This window comes from Paraphaeosphaeria sporulosa, assembly GCF_001642045.1.
Source record: "Paraphaeosphaeria sporulosa strain AP3s5-JAC2a unplaced genomic scaffold CC84scaffold_17, whole genome shotgun sequence".
In the NCBI taxonomy this organism is placed as follows: domain Eukaryota; kingdom Fungi; phylum Ascomycota; class Dothideomycetes; order Pleosporales; family Didymosphaeriaceae; genus Paraphaeosphaeria; species Paraphaeosphaeria sporulosa.
Window position 1 is genome coordinate 57,816 of NW_017253376.1, and position 26,771 is coordinate 84,586.

Below are 26,771 nucleotides of genomic sequence, written 5' to 3' on the forward strand. Positions count from 1 at the left end.
GTCTCGACGCCTCCTCCATGCCCGGGCCAATGCTCGACAGACGCCATGTGTTTCCTTGCTGGTGGCAACCATTCAGGTCGTCTGCACAGCAAGCCTCCATGAGAAGCTGCAGCAGTCGAGGAGAGCGACCGATGATCCTACACCAGGGGAACTCGTCGGCTGCCAGTGAACGCGGACGCTCAATAGAACCTCAATAGGAGCATGGGCCACGTGTGAGCGTCCTGCCGCCTCTATTCACCCCGCATGTCTATATGCCCTTTATTGACCACTACGAGCGCCATTGAGCATCATGTAACGAGACAGGCTACTATCAAGTTCCCACTACCAGCCAAGTCTTCTTGAAAACATAAATACCCCTTGACTCCAAGCACCTCAGGTCCGGCATCGACATCAACTCCAGTCCTTCGCAAGTCGACGCATCTCCAACTACAACTGTCCATTCGGCCCACATTCATCACCATGAAGTTCACGACCGTCATTGTTGCCGTCATCTTTGGCACTGCCGTCTACGGTGCAGCCCTCCCCGATCCAAACTGCCGTTTCCCAGGCATGCCATGCTCGCGCGATGCTGAGGCTAATGCTGGCTGGGGCTCTGGCTTTAAGAGGTAAACGAGGTGACGTTCGGTACATTAGAAAGGGTGCTAACAGGCGTAGGCTCCCTGGCCAGCCCATCGGAAAGCGCGAAGCTGAGGCCGAAGCCGAACCAGTGGCTGATCCAGATGCCGACCCGAATTGCCGCTTCCCCGGTATGCCTTGCTCGTAGAGCGCCTCGTCGGACCCTTGGGATGGCTTGATATGGTGATGTGGACCTACCTTCGGCTGTTCAACACACAATTTGCTTCTACCGTCCTTGACGCTATCCGGAATGCCTCTATCGACTTCCGAAGCCCAACTTTTTGAGCAGCAACATGTCTATACATTTCGAAAATTATTTGTGCAATCAGTTCCTTGCAAATTGGCTCGCTGTATGTCTTTCTGGTAGCCGGTAGACGGAAGGCGTATGTGAGCAGACTGGTTTTGGGACGCTATCACGACAGCGCACCGTAGTGATCTATCTTGACGGGAACAAAGCCAGTCTTTTGCCATAATATAAGGTTTATCCCTATCGGCCAATATAAATCGCTCTCCTGTCCCCCTTTCTCGATGATGGTGACCTTCGATCGCGTCTTAATCCTAATCGATTCACGTATGAAAACTCTATATGCGTCATCCTAGGCTTCTACCCTACAGAATATAGGCCATTGAATCATGTGTAGCGCTGCAGGCCAACCCTCCCTCCCTATATCCAGCCATGCGATCCACTCAAACCAACTTGACTGACCGAAATCAATACTCTCAGCCGAACCGTGGTGTTGACGAACTGTCTCGCCTGCGGGTGCCATGGCCCATCGTAGCTAGGAGCGACACAACGTAGCGGAAGAAAGCCATTATCTGCGGTCACTTCCGTGGTAGCAAGATAGAGGTCGAGTTGTGGATTCGCTTGAGAAAGAGCTAGAATTACTACCACCGCAACATATCTGGAGCTGCTTGGAGTAGAAGCGTACAGTAGATATAACCTTGGTCCATGCAATTATCGCTCTAACGTTACATGTAATGAAGAAGCACGTGTGATTTCCATCTCTTGCTAGGTCTGATATGGAGGAAAATTGGGAAGCCATGTTGAGCTTTCCATATACACAAGTAGCGATTGTTGTTTACGAACGCTACCTGATGCTCAAACTATTCAATACATCGGTATGGTCTCTTGTGTCCGTAGGCTTTTCTTGCACGCCACTGACAATTCACGCATCAAGTTTTTGTCAACCCCAAGCCTGCTCAGAGCAAGTAGTAGTGCCAGCTGGACACCGTTCACCGTTGCTGCTTTCTTTCGCCTACTGTGTAGTTTCCCAAACTTCCACCCTGGTTTTTCCTCTACTATGAACAATACAGCTGCATAGATATGGTACCGAGCTATGTGCCTAGGATTCGCGTGCATTGCAACATCGATTTCTAACGCAAAACTCAGGTTTAGACGTCAGATTGGTCTACAAACATCCGATACCGCGTCATTATTGTTAGGACTCATGGTTGCGAGGGGACTAATATGTCGATAATCCAGCCGATGTAAAATACACTGGCAGCACCGGGTTCCACCAGAGTGTGATGTGACAGACACTTGCATAGCATGACTTCCTTCCGCTCCCGCGTTCAGCTTCAATATCAGAGTCCTGCATCCCAACCGGAATGAAACGACAATAAGCGAACCTGTAATGCCATGCGCATGTGTTCCTTGCTACGGCACAACTGACTTTAATACGGTAATTTATGCTATAGGACACCAATCATGCTATGGCTTCGACCACAGCCACATTTATCCGTAAACATAACCATAGCCAGAAGAAGGCAAAGGACCCAAATTAACTTGGTATTTGGCAAGACCAGTGAGATATGGGCTCGACTTGAAGTAATTGATTCAGTTGTCATGTCTCGTCTCAGGGAAAATAGGGGTAATAGTGTTATGCCTTGTTCGCCATTGTTCCGTATACCATGCTATGTCCAATGGGCCTGAGCCTCAAACGAACACATGAGCTCCCAAAATGCACGAGAAATTGTTTATTCCTTCAACGAACCTTGCGGTCCAGCGCGACTCTCAAAGTGTGAAACTGAATAAAGTATGCCGCTGCTCAGATAAAAGAGAGTTGAGTGAAAAGCAGCTTCGTCGACTCCAATAAAGCAACCATGAAAATATGAGAAAGTCGTCAATGTAACTTGAAGGTAAAAGTCATGGGGTATTGATGTCGTAAAAACAGAAATGGATGATCGCTAGCACGCTCGCGAGAAGAAGAATCGCACACAGAAGAGACAAGCGTCGAATACAATTCGCGCGTTCATTTCGAGGTTGCGCAGGAAAGGGGAAAGCTAGACAGCAGCACCATTGATGACAACAGCGTAGCCATCGCTCTTGGCCTTGAGAGCCTTTGCCAGCATGAGCTCGCGCATCCAGTCGATGCGGCCGTCGCGCGACTTGACAGCGAAGTGGTGTACCTTGCCATTGGGTAACACCTTTCTAATCTCACCTTTGCCGGGCGCCGTTGGCACAAGCTGGAACTCGAAGGCAGCGGGGACGCCGTTCTTTTCCTTGTGGCCAGAAGATAGCTTCAACGCACGAAGTTTGGCAGAGAGCTTGTTTGACGCAAGCGATGAGCAAGCGACAGCGTAATCGTCCACGTCGATGGTCTGCAATGCGGACGATGAAGGTAGCTCGTTCGCATGCATGGCTAGCGTGGTGCCCTGCAGGCGAAAATGGTGGTCCTGCCACTCGTGGCGGAGCAACTTGGTGCGCCGCTTCTTCATCCAGCCGTGGTGGTTCACGCCGTTGTACACGAATCCTCCCTTGAGAGTACCACGGCCCGGTAGCGCCGTCAGAGTGGGATCAGACACGGGGCTATCTTCCCCGGAGAACTGCGTCTCGTTCAACGTGTCAGAATCCCCATCGGACGGACCCGTTGGGCTGAACACCTGGTCTTCGTTAAGCGCCGGTAAAGGTAACGAAGGTCGGCGCCAATCAATTCGTGACCCGACTCGTTGCACGGGGTCCCTGTACTGCATATTGGGTGGTACCGACTGGCTTGTATCACGTGAGACAGGACCTGCTGGGATGGCTGTAACCGGAGCATCCATCTCGGAGAATGGTGTGCCAAACCGGTAGACACCACTCGGAGATGCGGTCCGGCATGGTGAAAAGGCGGTGTCAGGTGGCACCTGCGGACTGGCGTGGACAGCACTACGTGCACCGTTGCACTGAGGACCTGCAGACATGGAGCGTGGGGGCGGGATGCTGAGCTTGGGCAGCTTTTTCAAATTGAAATGAGGTGCAGGAGTGAATTCTGGAGGATGAAGGGCGGGAGTGGATACGTCGAAAGAAGCAGAAGTGTGTGCCGATGTAGAGGCCGAGAAAGCCGAGTGCTGTTGATAATAGTGATAGGGTTGTGCGGTTGATGGTCGATGGGGAAACAAATCCACAGGTGGTGTTGGGGGAGCCTCAATAGGCGTTGCTGTGGTGTACGGCTTTTGAACGCCTTGCAGGGTAAGAAACTGACGAACGTTATCTTGAGGATCACGCGACTGTACTGCCTGCAAAGCATCTTCCTTCAAGTCGAACTCGGGCAGCTGGCCAGGACCTAGCAAGTCGGATGATGCCACAACAGATGGAATCGCATCTGACGTTGGACGGTAGACTGCATCTACCGCACGTGCTGCGATATCGGCATTTCCTGGATCTCCAGCAATGAATATCTGACCCCCATTCTCGGGCGAAATTGGGAAGCCATGCTCCTCTTGGAGCCTCGCAAGTTGTCTCTGCTGCTTCCTCCACTTAGCACACCGCTCGCCCTTGGCGCACTTATGGGGCTTGGGCAGGAGCTGCTCAATGGCTACAATGGATACGGACTCGGCAGGTGTGATGATGTCGTCACCAGGGTTTCGATGTCGCCGACCTCGTCGTCTTCGGCCACCTCCTGGCGTAATGGGCGTCTTCGCATCCTCGCCATCGCATTCGACACCCCGCGACTTGTCACGATGGCGTCGCTCCCTGTTCTTGCTCTTTGATCTCTGCCTTGCTTCTGTGCAAGGTCGCTCGATGTCTTCGAAAGGAGTGGGCGCTGCAGCCACGGGCGAAATGAGACCCTCGGATGTCCGCAGCGAATCGATCTGGTTCCACAGCTCGTGGCGCTTGCCAAAAGATTGGATCTCCAGCTCTTTCAGATCGTCAAACTGCAGGTCAAGCAGGACTGCTCCCGTTATGTCATGAGCCTCGAATCGGTCGATGATGTCGTCTTCAAAGCCATTCTGGTACATCCAAGTCGCGACCTCTTGAGATGTCCACGCGCGTACCTCTGTGCTATCAAGGTGAGCGACAGCCGACGCAATGTTGTTGTACTCTCTTCTGGGAACGACCGTCTCTGGAGTCGCACCACGAAACGAGGTCTGGATGCGAGACAACGGCTCTTTGGGGAACAAAGGGGACAGCTGCAAAGCAAAGTCGAAATCGCTTGAGGACTGAGACGACCGAAATAGATGAGGCCCTCTTGGACCCTCTACGGGCTTGGGAAGGTACCATTCGGCGAACTGGGGTCGAATCTCGTCTCTTGGGGTCTGCACCTCTTCAAAAGTAGAGATGGTAGTCTGGCTTTTGCGATTGTCGTTCTGCGGTGTGTCAATTGTGGGGATCGCGTGTGTTCTGGATGCACAGCTTACCGAGGAGCGAAGGCTATACTCTTCGAAATCACTCGAATCATCTTCAATGTCGGTATATGCTTCGCTGATGTGAGAAGACGGGCGCTCGAGTGAAGTCCGGGCAGAGACGGCGCCGACGAAGAGCGATTGCGACTTGGCGCGCTCGAACATTTCGCTGGGCTCAAGAGGTGTTATGGGCGTGGTGGCCAGCTATACGAGGGTCAGACAGAGGGAGCAGCGAGAGGGCGGCGAAGGGCGGGCTTACCATGGGGACAGTCGACAGTGCACCGGGACACTGTGGGAGGACTGTGCTCGGATGGGTTCTATCTGGGGCTCCGGGTGGGTAATGCAACCATGGTGAGCGCAGGATTGCGGCACAGCTGTCGAAGATCAGAGCAGACCCTGCGGGCGGAGGGCTCTTGGTCGAGTTAATGTAGCGGCTCGCCGAGGTGGTCGCGGAGGGGGAGACGGTGGTTCGACGAGGTGAATGTAGTGCCTGCAGAGACAGCACAGCGCGGGCTTCTGCCGTCCAGTGAGGGCGTTGGGCGGCAGACAGGGCCTGGGGGCGGCGCCAATGGGAAGGCGGAGGGTGCCGGGCGACATGCAGCGAGGATTGAGCGGGCGCGTAGAGGGGCACGCTGAGAGGGCTGGCAGCGCGGGCGGGCGCGATGGGCTGCAAGGGCCGCTAAAAGCGCCGCTTGCAGCCTAGCAGCGGGCCCCACGCCTCGCTTCGCGCCTCGCTTCGGCACGCTAGCGCCCGCCGCAGAGGGGCTCGTCCGCACAACGACCACGACGGCCGCGTGTGTTCGCTGTGCGCAGCACTAGTCTACCGTTGTTGGGAGTGCCCGGGGGGCGGTGGCGCCCAAACTCGTCGGCGCCCGTCCGCCAGCCGCGCTTCGAGACGACGTCAAGTGACGCTGCTGCTGAGTCAGGCGAGCGGCGTCGGCAGCGAGCAGCGAGCAGCCTCCCGCCGCCGACTCGACGGCATGCCCGCATGCCCGCCACCCTGCACCGATCACATATTGGAACAGGCTGTATCACAGGGATGCGCGGCCTGCCGACGGCTGCGTGCAGACGGGCTCCAGCACTGCACGGCCGCCACGCGCAACGCGCCCTTCCACCGCCTGCGACGGCTGCTCGTTGTAGACGCATACATGATACATGAAAACCACGTCGCCCGCCTGCCGTGCAACGACGCACCTGCTCCCGTCGGGCAGCGGTGACGGAGACGGCGCCAGCGTGACCTCGCGCCCCTCGCGTGTCGTCCGCAGACCGCTCTTCCGGCCGCCGTCGTCGCCCGAGGATTGCCTGTGCGACACTTGTGCGAGCCCTCGTGCCAGCGTTGTCGGCCTGCGAGCCAACAGCTGTTCAGAACAGCGCCAACCCTCTGCTCACATGACTGCACCTTGATGCGGGCTTGGGCTCTTTTGTATCTCGTGCTCCGCCGCTCCACCATGGACTCGTCGAGACGTGTCTGCCAGAGGCGAATCGCGGCCTCGAGCTGGCCTCCGGTCTTTGCACGCCATGCGTTAGCCCGTCATGCATCAGTCTCCAACCGTTGGGCCAAGCCTCGCTCGACGCTGCACCCCATCTACGTCCTACCTCTCCCCCTCGAAGACGAGCTTGCTCGGGACTCCGCATTTCGTGCCAAAGTTGCCCTCTGGACCATGTGCAGGGAGCAGAAGCGCCTCTCACACGTGCAACAACGCCGCTGGGAGCAGCAGCTCTTCCCGGCGTCCAAGATCCGGGTTTGCCTGCAATCGCCATTAGGCCTGCGACAGGCACGGCAGGAGCACCGTTTGTAGCGGATACCACGGTCCCCAGACCAAGATCCGCGCTGTCAGGTGAGTTCTGATCCATCCGCGATAGCCTCTTCGAGCTAATTAACTCAAAATCTAAGTCCCATAATTAGCCAGTCCTGAATGGGCTGGCCGGCTGCACTACTTTCCCGCACAAGCAACACATGGCGTCTACGGGGTGCGATTGGTTACCGACCGCTGTAGTCAATACTTGCGGACGGACCTCTCAAAGCAGGTACTTGCTTGGCCACACTACGCGTAGGACGAGGGAACGGATGCACGAAATCCAACCGATATGGCCCCTGTCATCAAGAGCCTAGTCTCATGGCTGCTGAGCCCTGCAATTGGACGGGCGGTAGAGTCAATCTAAAGCTTATCATGCAGAATTCGACTCCGTCCATATGTCTCTACCACTCACGATGTGCATCCTGCTCTTGGTCCCGTCGCTTCTCCATGTCACACCCTGGCTAGTCCACGTCGCACGGTCTCCAACCTCGTCCTCGACCGACCTCCCCCTTTTGGTTGACTATGCAATCAGCTCTTGCCGTGGAAATGATCACGGCAGATGTTGAAGCGAATCAGTCAACATGAACCCTCGAGCAGCTTGAAGGCCTCCACTGCCCAATCCAAGTGTATCGCAATGTCCACCAACCACGACACGGTGCACGTTGGCCGCGAGTAACGATGCAGAAAGTGTTGAAGCTCCACCGCTTTTGCTCGTACCATCTGAACATCACGAGCGCTGTGAATCCTTGGTGGGTTAAGCCCAACGGACTCTCACGCCTCCGTCCCAGTGCGCTGGAAATCATTTCCACACAAATGCAGCTTTCAGATACGCGCTTGGCAATATTGTAGCTTCGCAGATCTACCTGGTCAGAGCGAACAGCAACTTTCTCGGGCCGGCCAGTTATCGCATCCGCTGCAAGTGTTCGATCTGCTTTCGGGTGCACTGTTCAGTTATTGTGCTGGGGGTTGGGGAGGGGCCAAACGTGCAGGTACCACTAAGCAGCCTTATTCTCAATTTGCTCGAAATGGGTCATTTAGTGCTAAAAACGCCATGCGGGGGCTGCTTCCCTCCAGGCAGTCCCCTGTCGGTGCGCACAGAGTGGGGGGAGGTCCGAGCTGGCGGGTAAAATGAAGGCAAAAATAGCTGCACCCACTGGTAATTGCCCCTAATTTCGATCTCAATATGCAGGTAACCATCAACGGACCAATCGTCGTTCCATCTCGTTCACACAACATGTCGCTCAACCTCTCGTTCCGTTGGAGGATCCCATTTGACCGCCTGGCCATGTCCAAGAATAGATCCGGTTGATTTTGCTAGCATTGTGCCATTTGTGGTCCTCTTATGGTACATAACCTTTCTCTTCCTTCTCCAGAAATGGCAGACGTCCATAATTTGCTCGCGCTCCTCACTTCGAAGCTGGCTTCGAAATATCAATCTTTAATTAAGAGCTACCCTGACCGAGCTTTGCTAGCCTGTCCCTTGCGATCCCTCCCGCTGTGCGCCGCCTTAGTCCTTATTGCCGCATTGTTTACTAGCCTTTCATAAACCACCGTACTGGACCCGAAGTACATGAGCTGTCCATGTCCTCCTCTTCAGCGCCATCGTCCGCTGCCAAACAATCTGTCACCATGGTGGGAACAACAAATGCGGCTAATGCAGCCAAACAAGCCGCTGCAAAGATGCACCGACGCTCGCGGACAGGCAAGTCATGCTTTCTGTCTTTTGTGCAGGGATCCCCGCTCTTCGCGCTGGCTAACACGACTGCGCAGGTTGCTTCACATGCCGATTGAGGCGAAAGAAGTGCGATGAAGCAAAGCCGTCATGTCGCGCATGCAAGCACCTTGGACTGCAATGCGAATACAAAAGACCAATGTGGTGGAGCAGCAGCGAGACACGGAAAGGCCAGAAAGAGCGCATCAAGAATATCATCAAACGGACAAAGCTTCAAGAGAAGAGCCAACAGGGCATTGCGATGAGCGCAACTACCCCACCCGGCTTATGTCACTCTCTACCTACTTCCGACACTTTTTCAGACGGCATTGGATGCACCCGTGCGCCATCCGTCGACTCCCAAAACTCTTTAGATTACAACTTCAACGCTGTGTCTACCCCTGGACTATATGATTCGATATCGATGCCGCCGCCCATGTTCGCTCCCTCGTTCCATCCTGCGGGACAGTTCGCCCCCTACGAGGTTGATATCAAAACTGAAAGCCAGCTCTTCATTGACGACATCCCGACTCGAAGAGATTCCACAATCTCAACGTTTAGCACATACCAAACACCTCCTGTTACCGGCCACCCCTTCCCGACGGAAAACTGGATACAGCAAGATTATTTCGAGAGTCGTCGGGAGTCTTTTGCAGAGGAGCCTCTAGATTTCCAAGTCTTTGATTTCCCTCACGGATCCTTCAGCCCGTCACATCAAGCTGTGATTCCAGTCGATGAATGCGACCAATACCTGCTCAATCACTTTATAGAAAATGTTGTCCGATTGGTTTTTCCCATCCTCGAAGTGAACCAGCACGGTTCGGCGCGTTCAGATATCATACTCCCTGCATTGGCTACCAACAAGACCTATCTCCACAGCTGTTTGAGCGTTGCTGCTGAGCACCTCAAAGCTACCGAGCGGATCCAGGGTGAACAGATCGACCGGGACATCATGAACCATCGCTATGAGGCGATCAAGGAGCTCTGCGAAGCGTTCCAGCGCGACACCGACCACGCACAGACGCTCGAGGCCACCCTTGGTATGATCCTATTTCAGTGTTCGGTTGGTCGCGCGGATGATGGTCCCGCAGCTGAGGCAATGGGCGACGCCATTGATGTCAAGTGGCACGCGCATTTTCTGGCCACTACGCAATTGGCGCAGAGACTCGAGCTGCCGGCGCAACTTGTCGCTTTGAACGGTCAACCACACGCACAACCGCCCTTTAATATGACCCTTACATCTTGGATTGACATCCTTGGTGCAACCATGCTCGGGCGAACTCCAGTATTTGCGGACACGTACCGAGAAAAGTTGATTGCAGATTCGCCGTCAGGTCTTGCTGAACTCATGGGATGCGATGATAGGATCATGTATTTGATCTCTGAGATTGCATGCCTCGAAGCTCTGAAGATGGACAATATGGACGAAGTACAGCTTTGCGCTCACATCAAGCACGTCGGCGATCAAATCAGCCTCTCCGAGCCGCCGCCAGGTACCGTGAGAAACCCGTACTCGTCGACTGGAGCCATACGACCAAAGCAGCTCAGCACGAACCTGACGGCCGTCTTCCGGTTGGCTGCGCGCATCTATCTCTGCAGTTTGGTTCCCAACTTCGATCGCACTCAGGGAAGTGTAATCGCGAACATGGTGAATGCTCTGAGTGATACCATGGAGTACATTCCAGCGGGTCCCGATGGTTTCGATACTTCTCTGGTGTGGCCGCTCCTGATTGCCGGCTCCGTGTCGCTGCCGAACTCACCTTTTCGCACGATGTTCTCGGAGCGAGCTAACCGACTAGGCGAGGCTTCAGACTTTGGATCCTTTGGTAGGATGAAAGAGCTACTCAAGGAAGTATGGCGTGTGAACGATGCCGCCCTCGCCAACGGCGACAAACAGTGTGTCCACTGGCGGGACACGATGCGACAAAAGGGCTGGGATTTCCTGTTGATCTAGAGGTCCCGGCCCTGCTGCTGGACAGCACAGCATCCTGGTCTAAAAGATCAGCGTGTTTGCATTCTTCTCTTCTCATAGCAATGGCGTCGCGTGCGGGCGGGGGGCACAACGGCGACTGCGCATTGCCTCTTTGCAAATAATACCTTGGACACGCGTTATACCCACGTTGTAATTTTTATATGGGAGGGGCTGGAGGAGCATGTACCCACGGCGCTGGGAGAATCTCATGGTTGACGACAGTTATGGCTGACGGAATGCTTTCGGTCGGGGAGCGGGCTGGCGGAGAGGCGCAGAGGCTAGTGCAGCTACTGCGCATACCCGGGGCAGTGTGTATGTATCATATCCCACGGGGTCCAGAGGGGTCCCGCAATACCAGGTAGCAGTGAATGGAAGCTTGAAACATGCCAGAATGGTGCCGAGCGCTCTGTGATTGGCCTCCTGCGTGGTGCTAATTATAGCAACAGCGGGGAGAGGAAGCTGGACGAGTGGGCGCTCAAGGTCAACGAGCGGCAGCTGCGCGGACGGCAACGGTCCAGCGCGGCGGAGATGGCACCTTTGCGCAGCAGATACTGGGAAGGCCCGTCGTCAGCTGACCGTCTCGCATTGGCGGCGGCGGAGACGGCTCTAGAGGCAATTTGCCGTCTACTCGTACATTAACGCAGCACTTGCCACAGGGCATCCGGCCCCCACCGTGCAGACACGCACGCCTCCAGCAACGCGCCTCCGCCGCCTCTCCGCACCCGCGCACCGATGTCGACTCCGACTGCGTACCCGCCGTTTCCTGCAGTGGACACAGCAACCCGCCCAGGCGCCTTGACGGACGAGGTCGAGTCGCCCGGCATCTCGAGCACCAACGCCCTCGCCCGCTTCGAGTTCGCGGCGGGCCATGGCAGGGAAGGCACCAAGATACTCATGGTCGAATGGGAGGACGACGACTCAACCCGCGGCGTGCGCGGCGAATGGCACATCTCGTGGGACGGCAAGGGCAAGACAACAGTGCTGCCGGCCGAGGACCAGCCGAGCAGCGACGTGAACCGCATCTACTTCATGCTGGCCCCGGGCGTCGCCGTGCCCTCGAGCCTGACGCTGACGCACCGCCCGCACGACGGCGACCGCAAGCCCGTGGTCTGGCACACCAACCCGCTGCCTGCCATCTTCCCGCCCGAGCTGGGCGCGTCGGCGCGGGCGACGGGCAGGAAGGGCATCCTCCACACCATCTGGGCCAAGAAGCGGCTTCAGGTGCTGCAGAAGGAAATTGAGGCCGAATCGCAGAGCAACGTCGAGGGCATTGGTTTCCTCATGGCCGTGCAAGAGAAGGAGTGGATTGAGCAGACATTCGGCGTCAACGCAAAGCCTGCAGGCCTCAGCATCCAGCTCGCCGAGCCCACGGTTGCGCCGCTGGGCCCTGCGAGCCCTCGTTCGCCTGGCGGCGGGCGCTTGATGGAGAAGCTGCGCGGTCTGAAGCTGGGCACCAGCGAGAAGGACCTCACGGCGAAGACGGACCCTAGCGACGCCGCCTTTGCCAACCCACTGTCGCCCGAGTCTTCCGACGTGGCCGTGTCGTCGTTTGCTGCCTTCAAGGGCAACAACCCCGCAACACTGGCAGCCAAACCGCCCCAGGCTCCACAGCAGCAGCAGCAGCCCGCCCGCAAGGTCGCAGCACGCATTGAGCCGCCCGCTGCCGTTGCACAGCAGCAGCACGCCGGCATGGCGTCCCTGAATGCCTTCGCCGCTCCCGACGCGCCCACGTTCCAGTCGCGCGGCGCCCCCCTGGCGGACGACGACCACGACGACGGGCTGTTTGCGCTGCCCATCAGCCCGCGCAGCCCGGAGATGGGCAAGAGCCCGTTTTCGTTTGCGGGCAGCGAAACGGCCAGCTATGTCAGCGGGGGGCGAGCTTCGTAGGAACGGGCGGGTGTGCTGGAGTTTGGGAGGACTGCAGCTTTGGCTGGGACGGGATTGCTTGCCACGGCGGCTTTTGTGCTGGCTTTGATGATACCTAGAGCATGTAGCGATGACTGCAACACGTCGTGCACGACGATACGAATGGCTGTTATGAATTGGACACACCACCAGTAACGGCGGAACCAGTGATGACGTGCAGGCGGCGCGCCACGACCGCAGCCACCGGCCGCTCCGCACTGGAGGCGCGTGGTCGCCGGGGCCACGGGTGAAGGTCGATCACGTGGCGGGCGGGCTTGGCGCGGGAGCATTTGCAGGCTCTAGCGCGGCTCAACCGACGTGTAGCCTAGTCTGCTTCGTGCCTTTACTCTCCGGCTGACGCTGCGAACAGCGCCAACACTGCACTGCGCCCACCGCTCACCCCATCCGCACCACGCCAGTCGCCATGTTCGTCAACGGGCGCGGCAGCATTGCACACGTGCACTACACAGGCGATGAAGCCGCCGCCGAGATCAAGAAGCTGCTCGACGCCGTAGTGCGCATCCCCCGTCGCTCCGCCGAGAGCTCGCGCTGACCGCCCGCAGATGGAGAACGAAGACGAGTTCGAGCGCTGGGAGGCCCTCGTCACGCGCGCCACAGAGCTCGAAGGCGGCGTCACGCGCAACTCCAGCCCCTCGTCCATCGAGCTGCTGCGCAACGCCTACAACTGCTTCCTCGCCAAGTTCCCGCTCTTCTTCGGCTACTGGAAGAAGTACGCCGACCTCGAGTTTGCCATCGGCGGCACCGAGACGGCCGAGATGGTGAGTGCTGGCCACCGGCGCCCCTGCAGCGCATGCGCTGACCACGTCGCAGGTGTACGAACGCGGTGTCTCGTGCATACCCAGCTCCGTCGACCTCTGGGCGCACTACTGTGCCTTCAAAATGGACACGAGCCACGACAACGACATCATCCGAGAGTAAGTCCAGCTTCCTTCCTTGAACCGGGAACTCAACCGCACCTGCAGCCGACGACAGAAGAGCTGCTGGCGAGCTTCGTGAGCACGCAGCGGCCCAAGAGCCAACTTTCGCGCCCGTTAATTGCGCCGTTCACTGCCCACTGCCCTTCTCACTTGAGCACGACAAACACGAGGATGATCGCATTGGAGGAATTGTTTTGGTCATGTCACAAGACGTCGCGTTTCTCTACTGCAAGCTCACCCCCGCTCCCTCCTCCCACCCCTTCGCTTCTGTGTACTTGACTAACCACCGCTGACTCTCTAGTCTGTTCGAACGCGGCGCCCACTTTGTCGGTCTTGATTTCCAGGGCCATCCCTTCTGGGACAAGTATATCGAGTTCGAGGATCGAAACAACGAGCCATCCAGAGTCGCGCAGCTCTACCGTCGCGTCTCCCAGATACCCATGTATCAATTCTCCAGGTACTACGAAAAGTTTCGTGGTCTGATCAATAGCAATACCCCGGTCGACGACCTTGCAGAACCTGAGACGCTCGAAACATTGCAGGCAGCTGTTGCTGCTGAGAATCAAGGTTTTGAGCGCTCATCGCTCGAGCTCGACCGACAACTCCGCGGCAAGCTTGATCAGTGGTACTATGAAGCGTATACCCGCACGCAAGCAGATGTCACAGCTCGCTGGCCTTTTGAAGAGAAGATTGAACGCGGCTACTTTCATGTCACGGATCTGAAAGACACCGAGATTGACAATTGGCGGAAGTACCTCGATTTCGAAGAGGCGCAGGGCGATTTTCATCGCACATGCTTCTTGTATGAACGTTGTTTGGTGGCTTGTGCTTTGTACGAAGAGTTCTGGCTGCGTTACGCCCGCTGGATGTTCTCCCAAGAGAACAAGGAGGAAGACTGTCGGCAAATCTACATTCGCGCGAGCTGTATCTTCGTCCCAATCTCGCAACCGACTGTTCGCCTGAACTGGGCTCGATTTGAAGAGAAGCTGGGCAGGACCTCCCTTGCACATGATATCCACGAGGCTATACTAGATCAGAACCCCGATCATGTGGAGACCATCATCTCGCTCGCTGGCGTAGATCGTCGCCACGCAGGCGCGGATGCCGCAGTAAGCACGCTGGAGAAGTACATTGGTCAGCGTAACGCGCATGTAGGTGGCGTCTTGGCCGCGGAGCAAGCGCGCATCTTGTGGCAGTCCAAGCGTGCGGTTGATGAGGCCCGCCAGCTCTTCAAAGACAAGGCAGATAAGTTTCTGGAATCGAAGGAGTTTTGGTTGAAATACATGGACTTTGAGATTGCTCAACTGTTGAGCGAAGAGGACGACGCCCACAAGCGCGTCAAAGAGATCCACGAGACTATTCGCGCTAAAGGACGGTTTTCGGAAGACGCATCAAAGGCACTTTCACACCACTACATGGAGTACCTGATGGATCACGGAGGCAAGAACGCCGCCGATGAATTCATGAAACTCGACCGCGAGGTCAACGGGTACACATCGTCCAAGAATATTGATCTGCCTCACGCGAAACCGCCAGCCAAGAAACGGAAAAACAAAAACAAGAATGCGGCAACGACGGCAGCGTCGTGAAGTTCTGGATCGGGAATTTGGACTCGGACAACCTTTTTCACTTACTTGGCTGCCTGCTAGTCCATCCTGTCTTCGTTTCCCCCTCACTGGATCGCTTAAATATCGTTAGTTATTCCCCCTCGTGTCCTGCCTGCACAGTAGACAGTAAATATAAACAACTCTGTTTTCGTTTTGATGATGCATTCTTTGCAGTTTGTTTCTGCACATTATCTTGTGATGCCAGGCACTCCTTTGGACAATATTATGTTTGTTAAGCCTTTCAGATCTCATGCGAGTGGGAGTGTGGTTGTTCGCAGGTATGACTATGTAGTTGAACAGTATGCGCTAGTCAGATTGAAAAGAAGTAGCCAGTGCATTCTAGGTCCAGTTCAGTGAAAGCGCGTGTATCTTGCGAGGCCAATCCAAAAGCTTAGGAGACTCGGCCTATTGCATCGATTCATCAACATGACCAGCATCGGCATCGATATGCGTAAATCCGCATTCGTGAAGGCTGCATGGCCCTTCATTTGTTCCCCTCATACTACTATGCCACCAGAGTTCTTTTGTCGCGGTTCTCCTGCAGCCTCGAACGTCCCATTCGCCAGCCTCCTAAGACCCTGCGCCGTGCTCTGTCCAGGCGCAACCCATGTAATATTCGCCCCCAATTCTTTCAAAAACGCCGTCGTTTCGTTGCTGAAAGCGTATTCGAAACTAATCTGTGCGGGGATCAGCTGGTCGTGGATGCGTGGCTGCGCGAGTGCTGCTGCCGTTGAGAGACCGCCGTCGAGGATGTGCAAAAGATTCTGTACCGTCGCGGTGATAATGCGGGAGCCGCCTGCAGCGCCAATAGCCACATAGAGGGCCGACGCAAGTGACGTGGCATTGAGATGTTCGACGATAACCGGGGAGATGGAGGATAGGGGTCGTTTGCCGGCGCGAACGAAATTCGCAGGCGAAGGGATGTAGCCGAATGCATTCGTGACGTTGGGGATGCTGAAATCGTTCATTTCATTGTTCAAATCTAGCGTGTGGGGTGCAAAGTCAGTAAAGTGCCTAAGAATGAAGGAGATTTGGGTGATGAGTTGGTTTTTAGCTTTAGCTTATACCGATGTCTGACTATTTCAGACCATGATAACAGCAGAGAACAACAGCTCTATATCTCTAGGGTCTCTTACATATGCCAGTTTCGTTGTCCGCAAGTTTCGCACCAAACAGCGTATTGATAGTCGTTGTGAGGCTGATGGAGAGCCCCGTGTGGTCCGCCACTACAACGTGTGAAGTACCCGGGGTCTCGAGCGACTCCAGGCCCTTCGGGTCATAGTATGACGTGTCAAAAGTATGATTGTCGCTAATTTTGGCACGTATTTCGGCTGCCTAGACGCGTGAAAGCGAAAGTCAGCAAAAATGAGAAAAACAAGCATATCCTCGCAACCATGTTCAAGACATATCCCACTTCTTTCCCAGCCGTTACGTACCGTGGCAGCCGAAATCATAGCTTCTTGGTAGGCGTCGATGCCAGAAACGTATGAGGGGTCCCCAAGCTCTGAGCGCATGCCGTAGGCGAACTTCATTGCTTCGTCGAGACGATGCGTGGTGAGATTCACAGTAGACGGATCGCCTAAATCATCGTACCCCTCCAGAATCTTGAGGATCGCGAGTGTGACTTCGCCTCCAGAGGGAGCGCTGCATGCAGTAAGCTTATAATCGCGGTATGTGATTGTCGACGGCTTCCTGATAGCAACAGTGTAGTTCTTGAGATCCTCCAGCGTCATGGTGCCATTGCGGGCTTGGATGGTGCGGATAGTACTTTCTGCGATCGGGCCGGAATAAAAAGCATCTGGGCCTTCGTAGGCTATTGTCTCTAGTGTATTCGCGTATCTCTTTCTAGTAATGGTCTCATTGAGCCTCAGTAACCGTCCGTGAGGTGCAAAATCAATGGCAAACGCAGGATCTTTGACCAGAAAGTTGGAAGTAGCATTCCCCGTCGAGCCGATGGCGGAATTGATGTAATTTACGAGATCTTGATTCACGGTCCAGCCTTCGCGGGCTACTTTGACAGCTGGGAGCAAGACAGTGGACCAGGGCAATTTGCCGTACTTTTCGTGAAGATGTTGGAGTCCACGGAGTTCACCAGGTACGCCTGCTGCAAGGCCACCATTCAGGCTAGCGTCTTCGTTGTCTTTGTACATGTCCTCAAACGCACTTTTCGGGGCGGTTTCTCTGAAGTCGATGAACTCGTATGTGCCGTTGGGCGAGCGGACGATCATGAAACCACCACCACCAATCCCTACGAATCATCAGTGCCATCTTGGTGCCATAGGACAATATGGGCTGGTGTACCTGAGTGGTACATGCCTATCACACCAACACAAGCCACGGTCCCCACTAAAGCATCTGCTGCATTCCCGCCCTGTTTTAGCAAATCGGTTCCAATACGACTGCAGATACTGCTCTCAGATGCGACAGCACCCAATTGGCCTTGATCGAGCGGCGGCGGGGTAGAATACTGTGGGCTCGCGACAACATTGTGCAGCATCAAGAGCCCCGTAAGAGCCCGGATCAAACTGAGCGTCATGGTCTACAGAAAGGCGTGGAGATGGAGAGGAGACAGCAGGCCGGTGAGGAAAGAGTCCACGTTTTAACGTCACAGCAACAGCACAAAGCAAGGCACGCTTCCCACCCGCGGTGCGCGGCGATCATGGTTGTAATCCGTTAGCAGCAGTGCGTGAATTGACGCGTCGGAAAGCTCGGAGCTACATACGGCCACGGCGACATAGGTAGAAGGGTACCTTCCTTACGTGCTATAGATGATCCATCGCAATGGAAGAGCTCTTCTGCATGCAGGGGTCATGCCTACCGCTGCAATGCCTCCAAGACGCGAGATACGACTTGCGGCCTTCCTCTTCGGGACTAACGCGCGAACGCATCTCACATCGGCTGGACACAATGATCATCAATTGTAGAAGCAAGTTGCCGGATTACTTCGATCCAGATTAAGCTGCATGTAAAGAATAATATAATGGTTTGCCGACGTCAGGTCTGGCTCCTATCGGCCGATTCATCGGAAGGTTTCTTCCCCGGCAAGGAGAATAATACTTCCTGCTCCGCTCACCCTCAAGTCCAAGGAAACCGGCGACAATTGTCCCACTGCTCGGGCTAGTGGTATATTCATCCATGCGGGTCGATGTTGTGGAATAGTTTCCCTCCTACAGCCCTGTTAAGAACATACCTAAGCACCGCGTGCACTGTAAGCCGCGTATACCAACTTTATAGCGGGGCAATACGTACCTTGAGGTCCACTTGGAGTCAAGGCCAATGACTTTGCTTGTTCCTCAGTTTTCTTTCGGGCCGGCTTCTCTTTTCGAATGAACAGCTCGCCAACAGCATGCCCTTCCTCATGAGCGGCAACCCATTTCCCCATGCCCATATTAGCCGGGGCTCTGCGTACCCCTCTACCGCCGCCCCCAACAATCAAGTTACCTGGCCGGTACGCATCGTCTGTTTCCATGCGTTTGATGACACTACCGTGGATCAACGCGTCGTCGGGAATGTCGCGAACTTCGCCTTTAGGAAGTGGCCAGGAAATCGCCTTCCAACTACCATCTTCTTGTAAGTCCATTCTTCTTATAGGGCACCATTCTAGGCATTTCCAAGACATAGTCCCCAGTCGTGTCGCTCCATTCCCAAACTGGAGGACGTCGTGGATCTTGCCACGAGTTGCCGCAGCGTGCAGGTGCTGATGGAATTTAGTGTGATAATGTCCACTAGCAGTGACTCTACAATGCTTCATGGTTAATTACTGCGGTATTTCAGGGGCGACACAACATACCCAGGATGTTGTTCCACTGAGACAGTGGCTGCATGATGTTGGTGATTGATTCGGCTTCTATGAGCCTCCGTTTCGTTACGTGAATCAGGTCGGCCAAAAGGAGAGAGGTCACGATCACCCGCACCAGTAGGGCTCGGGGAGGCGGTATCAAGTGCGATGGTTGGTACTGGGGCGACTGTTTCGTGGTGCCCTGGGGATGCTGGTATCGATTCTGGATGGCCACAATTAAGGGCACGAAGCTTGATCTCATCGAACTGCATGCCTGCCCGTTGAGCTTCCCGGACCATCCAAACTAATGGGACATGACTGAGGGCAGCATCCTCTCCTGGAAGCAAGGGCCAACCACCCCCGATATCCTTCGCGGCCGTCAGTAATAACAAACGCCAGAGGTATGTCTGTATTCGCGCCCTGGGGCTCAGCCTGTCTAGGGGCTTTTCTAGTGTCGTTTGACAAAGGTGCTCGTAAGAATGGAAAACATACCGCGTGACAACCCGCGAACCAAACCTCCTTGATATCCTGCTCTCCCTCGTCGTCGGAATCATATTTTTCGCGATTCTGGATGACATCTAGAGAAAGGTTAGACAGAGATGTAGCTGCCGAATTCAATCCCGTATGAGCTACACCCGCGTTCCTCATGCCCGCAGATACTTGGGAAAAATCGCGAGTTCCTCCAGGAACAGCCAGTGTTTCACGTCGGCCACTCGGCTTTACAGGACTCCTGCCCCTCCGTTGTTCATCGAGTCCATCAAGTGTGTGTAGGGTAGAAGCAGGCTCACGCCGTCGGCGTTTGTAGTAATTGGAACTATTCGGCCGAACTTGAGATATCAAGTCTTGTCGGAACTTGGCCCGCCGCTCGTCAATTGACACGGCGTGACGAATAACTCTTGCGGAGCTCCTCGCGGTGTATGGAAATTTACTGCGTTGCATCCATGCATTTTCGAAACTCGGTACGCTATTGACAGTGTCAAAAAGTCCCAAAAAACGGATCTGCAACAAAGTGTAAGTCTTCTGTTTCTGTCCTAATATTCGAGGGGCACCAGACAGGTTTCACAGGTCGACTGAAGGTTTCCCTAAAAGCACACATGAAGTCGAGTAAGTACCGCTTTTGTCGTTTCTCCATTTCGTTACGCTCTTGTCGGCATTGCCATCGCTGAAATGTTCTAGAATGGATTAGTTCCAACAGCGTCACCACCAACCGCAGAGATCTCACTTCCAAGCAAAGTGACCTAGACCGGGAGAAATGCAAATCAGCTGATAATTTCCCTTCTTGCTCAAGATTGACCTACACATCTCTTCATTTCCTGCGGATAACAATCCAACATGATCAAGCATCTCAGCTAGAAACCGTGCGGTATAGGCTCCTCTCGAGAAACCGAAAAAGAAAATGTCGTCTCCAGGGCTGTAGTATCGCATGAGAAACTACGAAGCGTGAGCACAGATTGCTGCCAAAGCATCGAGCATGAACGGCACGTTGTTTACCTTGTAGCCGCCCATAACATGTTCGGCGAACGAAGTGCCGATAGCGCTATCTTTTGCTTTGATGTACCAGCTTTTGAGTCTGTCTAATTTGCCGGAATGTGAAACATCTTTCCTAGAAGACGTAACGATGTAGGTACCAATGCCTGGCTGGTAGTAGTGAAATTGGTCGTCCTCGTTGCGATCTAGAAGCCTGTATATCTTGAGGATGTTCGAATCGGCATCAGTGCCTGAAAACTTGTTGCCTGTGCCATCAAAGCAGAGGATGAACTTCCTCCTGTGCCTTGACACCGACACTGCTGTCGTGGCCGGCATAGTGATGCGATACTAAATCAACAGCTCCAATGTCAGTGGAAGTTCAAATTGAATTGAATGGGTGCAGGGAGGATGCCAGTGTACGTGCATGTCCTGGCCAGGTCAGACAACGGCTTCTGCCGCTAGGATAATGCGTTCAATTTGTGGCTAGTGATGCCGTACGCAGTCAAGCTGTGCTTGCAGGTCGGCCGGTGGTGGAGACTTAGAGTCGAGCACCATGGTGACCACAGGGTAAGAGGCAGAAGGTTTTATCTTGCCTCGTCTAGATACGGATAGAAAATCAAATTGTTTGGAAGGTGCAATGCGAGGTGAAATTGGATCGCAGTGCCGTGGGGTGAGGCAGTGACGTGTAAATGGAGCAGGAGCACTCAGCCAGCCATTCGGTCAGGAGGGACCTTTATGCACAGATGGCAATACACCATGTCTGCTTCAGCTGATCGACGTCGCCTTTGACCGAGCCGCCGTTGGGAAACTTGTGGTGCGAACGTAACACGTATCTCGGAGTGATCGAGCAGGAGGTGGCATGGCATTATCTAGCTGCGCGTGGGACGAACATCGAGTTTCTTCTCCGCCTTTTGCGCGACCCGAAATGTGCTGGAGACTCCAGCTGAGTGGATGTGTTTCCCTAGGGAGATCGTCTGTAACTACACATGGCGTTGGCTTAGCGGCACGATATGGCGGAGGATGGCGTACATTATTTGGATTTCGATTATGTCAGGGGCGTTAATCATGCTATTCCGATTGGACCATGAGAGTTATTGGTGTGACAAATGCAGACTCTCGGGATTGACCAAGCACCAGAGCTGAAAAGGCCGCTCTTGCAATGGAACGCCACATGCGGCGGCAGCGTATCAACAACCATACACAGGAAACAAAAACTTTTAGATCGTCGGCATCGAAATATTAATGTTGTTCTTGAGCAGCTACTTTATATTGCTCCTTCACGAGGCATTGTAGGGGACCCAACCGATGATAGCCAGAATTGCAGCTTCAACGTATAGGCAAATTCGTCTATAGTTAGATCCAACCAACGAGCACAGCAATCATGCCACAACGCATCAGCAAAAGACAGCACGCAGCTCGGTCATGCGCAAATGATTTATAGGTCAAGGAAATCTTAGACACGTTCTGTTGAGGCAAAATAGTTGTCACTGTACAAGTATTGAACACACTCATCGCTCCTCCCGGCACCCCGCCACACTTGAATATACTCTTCTATGACTTGTTGGTCGGCTTTGGAAGCTTGCTTAGGATGGGACTCTTGATCGGCGGGTTGTACACGATCTTTCTCGATTTGACTGAAGCCCACTTGTACCTTTGATTTTGTTAGCAGACTGATACACCGGGACTTGTCTATTCGTGCTTACCTCTTGACCCAGATGCTCAATGCAGTCAGTACACTAGTGACCGCTAGCACCTTCCATCCCATCTTCTTGCGGTCATCTGCCTCCGGTTCAGCGGCCCAGTTCAAGAACTCAGTCACATCCTTGGCCATCTGTGAAGTTGTAGCTGGGGTTTCATCTTCATATTCAACAAGATCGTCATAGAGGACACGCGCCATGGCAATTCCCGTACCGGGAAAGTAGGGGTTGAAGTTGAGACCCTCGGGCACGACCGCACCTGCAGGTGGCTCGTCGGGGTAGCCGGTGAGCAGGCTGAAGATGTAGTTGCAGCCGCCGTGGCGAGCCTTGACCATGAGTGATAGATCCGGGGGCAGGGCTCCGTTGTTGGCTGCGCGTGCGGCTTCGTCATTCTTGTAGGGGCCGGGGAGGTAATCAGAGAGCTTTCCGGGGCGCTTCTCGATCTCTCCCTCGTCGTTCGGTTCCGTGTCGTATTCGTTCTCCTCGGCCAAGGCCTTGGCTTCATCGACCGTCATGATCTTTCCAACAAGCGAGCGGTATGGGATACGGGAGAGGGAATGGCATGAAGCACAGACTTCGCGATAGACCTGGAATCCGCGTCGGAGGCTGTAAGGTTTGCATTAGGCCTGACTATGAAGAGCGGCTCGAGGGGCACTTACGCCTGGCTATCGAATGTCTTGTTCCATTTGGCGTGCTCCCATGGGTACTGCGTCGGGTGGAGACTGCAGCGGACATGTGTCAGTCGCGGGTTCCGTCCTCGAGCAGAGTCGCCTGCAAGGCCAGGCTGCCGGGGCATCACTCACCCTTCTTCGGCCGGCGTCATCGCATCGACATCGCGGCCAGCGATGTAGGCGTACCAGGCAACAGTTCCGATCGCGAAAGCGGTGGCGCCCACGGGCAGGGCGTTCGTCTTCCAGGACGAAGCACCCTCGGCTGTCGAGCTGGATGTCGAGACAGAGCGCTGTGCCACCAATGCGTTAGCAAACTCTCCAATGGGAACAGTGGTGGGTAGGGGCATCGCAGGCTTGCCTGCGATGGATTCGGGGGCGCTCGCGGGCGCTGCGGGCTGCAATTGGGATGACCAGACGTCGTACCGAAGCTGTCTTGCTGGCGGCATTGCGGGCTGCCGCGCCAACCGGGCGCGCCGAGCGAAGAGCCGATCGAGCCAACATTGTGAGCTGGAGCTGGCTCGCAGGCTGCGGGGAGAGGAGAAAGTCGGGTGGGTGCTGGCGGAGAGGTGGTGTGGAGGCGTCGGGCAAGACTTCTCTCTCCCTCGCACCAAGTTCGTCTTCTTGGCGATTTCTGGCGCTAGCTGATTACGAGCTCTGCCATTGGCCACCCTGGTTAGATCATGCACCATGTCGTCTCCAGGGCTGGATGCTAGCCGCGTGGTTTCCTCCTTCACCCGAAGGCGGCAGGTCACAGTGTGAAGTTCTTGGTGGATGCAATGTTATTGCACTTTTTGTTTTATTTTTTTTTACACTGGCTTGTCGTCTGGCGCCGTCATGGCCTGCTCTCGTGCCGCACTCCTTCCTATCTACGTAGGTCTCGATGGTACTTTGACGGGCCCCAGGCAATCAGCTCCCTCCTCAGAGCTCTCTATCTGCCGCCTTCAACGGCTTCTCCTCGTCAGCCGAATTACCTGCTGTGACCTTTCGGTCGCCCTTCCAGCCCATGGCCTTGAGACGCTCCGTCAAGATGGGATGCGAGTGATGGAAGCTGGAGTAGAACCAGTCAGCATCCATGCTGGAGAGGTTTTGAATCTGGAGCTTGATCAACGAAGCGCCGAGTTCCCCGGCATATCCCAGCTTCACAGCAAATGCGTCTATAGCCAGTTAGCATCCCCTGTCTACAATGACATTGACAGATTGCACTGACCTGCTTCGTACTCCATGCTCCGTGTCCAGATATTCAGGAGAAGCTTGATGATGGAGTCGGTAGGCGACAAGATCTCGTTGAACAGCAGAAAACCAATCATGACGGGCCGCTGCCGGTGGAACCCGAAATCAGCGTAAAGCGACCGGTTATTGATAAAGACAGAGAAGAGGGCAAAGATATAGAACATGTGGGCTTGGCTAATGAAGAGGAGTCTGGATGTGTGGTTCATTTTCCAGTGACCGAGCTCATGCGCCAGGACCGCCTCAACCTCTTTCTCGGTGCTTTTTTCGAGCAGAGTGTCGTAGATGACAATTTTCTTCTTGCCGATCCATGGTAGACCTGTGAAGTACGCATTGCTGTGGGCACTGCGCTTGCTTCCATCGATGACCTGGAGCTCACTGAGCGGAAATTGGAGGCGAGAAGCGAGAGCCTCGACAGAATCCTTCAGCTTGCCGGGTTTGAGGGGTTCGAGCTTGTTGAACATGGGAACAATGAGGATGGGGTAGATGGTCATGGCTGAGATTTGGACGACAAGCATAAAGACCCAGAGGTAGTAGAAGAAACTCTGTCCGGTCTTCTTGATGATGGCCAGGAAAGCGCTGCCGATGGGAATGCCAAACGCAATAGCGAGTGCCTGGCCTTTGATCATATCCGTCAGCCAGAGCTTGACCGTCATTTTGTTGAAGCCAAACTTGTCCTCGAGCACGAAGCTGTGGTAGTAAGAGAATGGGAGCCCGGCAACCAGGTCGATCAGGCCAAAGAGGTATACGAAGAGCAGTGACTGGGAGATGTCGCCCGCAAAGCGAGCGGGCGCATAGCGAGCGAGGATGGTGCCCGCAACGCCCCAGACGAATGGGTAGACATTGAAGTAGAGGACGGCGATGGACTTGAGCTGGTTAAAGAGACCGGACACAAAGCTGAACTTGGCCTTTGCGCGGCCGTAGGCCTGCGACTTGTCGAAGGTAGGCCGGTCGATTTCGTGGTCCAGGGCCTTGGGAACGCGGTCCCTCTGCAAGACGCGGTACTGGCGGAAGAGAAGCCAGTTCTCGAGGGCGAACTCAGCGAGGGAGAAGCCGATGACCAGCTTCTTCCACGGGAAGAGCGGCCGGTCGAGCCAACGAGCGAGGCGCTGCACAGGGTTAGCAGAGGCGGGTCGCGGGGGGGGGGCGAACGGCTGCATTCACCTGCAAGAAAGCCTGGATCATGGTCAGACGGGAGTGGTGTTAAGCAGCAGCGCAGCGCTGTGGCGATGAGGACACTTTGACCTGGGCGCATCAGCGTGCAGCGTCGCACACGCGTCGCAGCCAATCACGACGCGGCCTCGAGCCGGCGACTGCGGCGCTCGTCGTCAGACAGAACAGGGCCGCCGCCGCATCTGCACCTACGCCCACGCCCACGCCCACACCCGCACAGGTACCATGGCCGCACTGCGCATGCCCACGCTGCGGCACCTCGCCCGCCAGGCACCCGCCAGCCCGCGAGCGTGCCAACGCCGCTGGGCGCGCGTGCAGGACGTCCGCTTCCACGCAACCCACGGCGCCCAGGAGCGCATCCTCGCCAAATACCGCGACAAGCTCGAGTCTAAGGCGCGCGAGGAGGGGCTGCCTGGCGTCCCGGAGCTCAAGGAAGCCTACAAGGACCGGATCCAGGAGCTCAGGAAAGAGGCCTCTGTGCCTGGAGCCACCGCACCCTTGGCCGCCAGCGCCGCGCCCTCTCCCCCTCTACAGTCGCCGTCGCCGTCCTCCCGCACAGCAGCATCCGCCTCAGCTTCGCCCTGGCCCGCACCGCCCCCTCCACCGACCCCGCGGTCCGCTTCGTCGGCCAGCTCGAAGCCGCCGCCTGGCGTCAAGACGCTCGACTCCTTCCTCGCCCTCGACAAGATCACGTCCCTCCCCGCCAAAGAGATCCAAGTCCTCTGGCGCCTCCGGCACGCCTCCAACCCGCAATCCGTCCACTTCTCCCTCCCGTCCGCGACCTTCACTGCGCTCCTCGCGACCGCCCAGCGCCATCCCTCCTTTGTCTTACCTCTGCCCCGCGAAGTGCCTGCCGAGCAATTGCCTGAGGCCGACCTCGATGTTGCGCAATCGCAGACTGCCGCTGAGCTGCACTACCTCCAGTTCGCGCACCCCCATGCGAACACAACAACGCTGCTGTTTACGAGCCTGGCCGAATACAAGCTGAGGGGGGAGTTTGCCTCGCCGCACACCACCATCACATTTCACTCGGAGCTCGCACGCTCGCACGACCTGGTACTGGGCCAAGGCACGGTTGTCGAGGGTCGCGGTGTGACCGTGGACGAAGCGCGCTTCCTGCTCATGTGTATGCAGAAGTTTTATGTTGTCAATGAGGAGGGCACGGCCAGGGGCGAGCTGCTGGACATGTTCACCCGCGGGGATGGAGGATTCAAAGTGGAGCGGTTGCTCGAGGAGGCCGAAAAGATTGTATAGTGCATAACGAACAAGATTGTATATAGACTGGGCGACAGATGCCGAGCTGTACGAACAGATTTGTAAAATAATAGCGACACCAACACATACAATCTTGCTTTCCCCTAGGAGTTGGGCAGACGAGGAGAAGCTTAATTTGTACAAGCATGTCGAATGGCCCTGGGTTGTTTTACAGGCCCGTGGCTGTGACTTCACATGCTCTGGGTTGTGCCGGGACGTGGTAGTGTCCTTTGTCGTATCGGAGATGAAAGTCGTGATTGCTGGCACTTGAAGACAGTACCCGCCGGTCTCTGGATTGTAGCGAAACCTCAACGAGGAATAGGTCTACGTAATTGCCATGTGCAGGAAACCT

At 55.4% G+C, this 26,771-nt stretch overlaps 10 protein-coding genes across 10 annotated transcripts; 5 read left to right on the top strand and 5 right to left on the bottom strand.

Moving 5' to 3' along the window:
- Nucleotides 1-459: 459 nt before the first annotated feature.
- On the top strand, nt 460-763 carry CC84DRAFT_1223450 (uncharacterized protein; the record flags this gene model as incomplete). The annotated part of the gene is made up of 2 exons (XM_018183492.1): nt 460-605; nt 655-763. The coding sequence occupies 2 exons, from the start codon at nt 460-462 to the stop codon at nt 761-763; spliced, it is 255 nt and encodes an 84-aa protein (XP_018029064.1).
- A 2,135-nt stretch (nt 764-2,898) lies between these two features.
- CC84DRAFT_1223451 (uncharacterized protein) lies at nt 2,899-5,385 on the bottom strand (the record flags this gene model as incomplete). The annotated part of the gene is made up of 2 exons (XM_018183493.1): nt 2,899-5,184; nt 5,236-5,385. The coding sequence occupies 2 exons, from the start codon at nt 5,383-5,385 to the stop codon at nt 2,899-2,901; spliced, it is 2,436 nt and encodes an 811-aa protein (XP_018029065.1).
- Nucleotides 5,386-8,648: 3,263 nt separating this feature from the next.
- On the top strand, nt 8,649-10,684 carry CC84DRAFT_1191605 (uncharacterized protein; the record flags this gene model as incomplete). Its single annotated transcript, XM_018181195.1, has 2 exons — nt 8,649-8,721; nt 8,790-10,684. The coding sequence occupies 2 exons, from the start codon at nt 8,649-8,651 to the stop codon at nt 10,682-10,684; spliced, it is 1,968 nt and encodes a 655-aa protein (XP_018029066.1).
- Nucleotides 10,685-11,200: 516 nt separating this feature from the next.
- On the top strand, nt 11,201-12,770 carry CC84DRAFT_1169867 (uncharacterized protein). Its single transcript, XM_018179773.1, has one exon. It carries the CDS (start codon nt 11,435-11,437, stop codon nt 12,587-12,589), a length of 1,155 nt encoding a protein of 384 aa, XP_018029067.1. The 5' UTR covers nt 11,201-11,434; the 3' UTR covers nt 12,590-12,770.
- A 55-nt stretch (nt 12,771-12,825) lies between these two features.
- CC84DRAFT_1158205 (uncharacterized protein) lies at nt 12,826-15,447 on the top strand. The gene is made up of 4 exons (XM_018177042.1): nt 12,826-13,121; nt 13,171-13,386; nt 13,439-13,542; nt 13,847-15,447. Exons 1-4 carry the CDS (start codon nt 13,032-13,034, stop codon nt 15,132-15,134), a joined length of 1,698 nt encoding a protein of 565 aa, XP_018029068.1. The 5' UTR covers nt 12,826-13,031; the 3' UTR covers nt 15,135-15,447.
- A 132-nt stretch (nt 15,448-15,579) lies between these two features.
- On the bottom strand, nt 15,580-17,850 carry CC84DRAFT_1132107 (gamma-glutamyltranspeptidase-like protein). Its single transcript, XM_018175924.1, has 4 exons — nt 17,454-17,850; nt 16,589-17,400; nt 16,289-16,487; nt 15,580-16,134 (listed from the first exon to the last, which is right to left on the bottom strand). The coding sequence occupies exons 1-4, from the start codon at nt 17,686-17,688 to the stop codon at nt 15,650-15,652; spliced, it is 1,731 nt and encodes a 576-aa protein (XP_018029069.1). The 5' UTR covers nt 17,689-17,850; the 3' UTR covers nt 15,580-15,649.
- A 492-nt stretch (nt 17,851-18,342) lies between these two features.
- CC84DRAFT_1105770 (uncharacterized protein) lies at nt 18,343-20,733 on the bottom strand (the record flags this gene model as incomplete). Its single annotated transcript, XM_018175112.1, has 7 exons — nt 18,343-18,887; nt 19,022-19,298; nt 19,423-19,929; nt 19,985-20,102; nt 20,153-20,168; nt 20,229-20,361; nt 20,422-20,733. 7 exons carry the CDS (start codon nt 20,731-20,733, stop codon nt 18,343-18,345), a joined length of 1,908 nt encoding a protein of 635 aa, XP_018029070.1.
- A 1,055-nt stretch (nt 20,734-21,788) lies between these two features.
- CC84DRAFT_1169870 (cytochrome c1, mitochondrial precursor) lies at nt 21,789-23,343 on the bottom strand. The gene is made up of 5 exons (XM_018179774.1): nt 23,189-23,343; nt 22,898-23,055; nt 22,754-22,816; nt 22,101-22,700; nt 21,789-22,048 (listed from the first exon to the last, which is right to left on the bottom strand). Exons 1-5 carry the CDS (start codon nt 23,264-23,266, stop codon nt 21,949-21,951), a joined length of 999 nt encoding a protein of 332 aa, XP_018029071.1. The 5' UTR covers nt 23,267-23,343; the 3' UTR covers nt 21,789-21,948.
- A 206-nt stretch (nt 23,344-23,549) lies between these two features.
- On the bottom strand, nt 23,550-25,222 carry CC84DRAFT_1169873 (CaaX prenyl protease). Its single transcript, XM_018179775.1, has 3 exons — nt 25,157-25,222; nt 23,973-25,101; nt 23,550-23,919 (listed from the first exon to the last, which is right to left on the bottom strand). Exons 1-3 carry the CDS (start codon nt 25,175-25,177, stop codon nt 23,684-23,686), a joined length of 1,386 nt encoding a protein of 461 aa, XP_018029072.1. The 5' UTR covers nt 25,178-25,222; the 3' UTR covers nt 23,550-23,683.
- CC84DRAFT_1169874 (ATP11-domain-containing protein) lies at nt 25,183-26,717 on the top strand. The gene has a single exon (XM_018179776.1). The coding sequence runs from the start codon at nt 25,391-25,393 to the stop codon at nt 26,417-26,419; it is 1,029 nt and encodes a 342-aa protein (XP_018029073.1). The 5' UTR covers nt 25,183-25,390; the 3' UTR covers nt 26,420-26,717.
- The last annotated feature ends 54 nt before the right edge of the window (nt 26,718-26,771 follow it).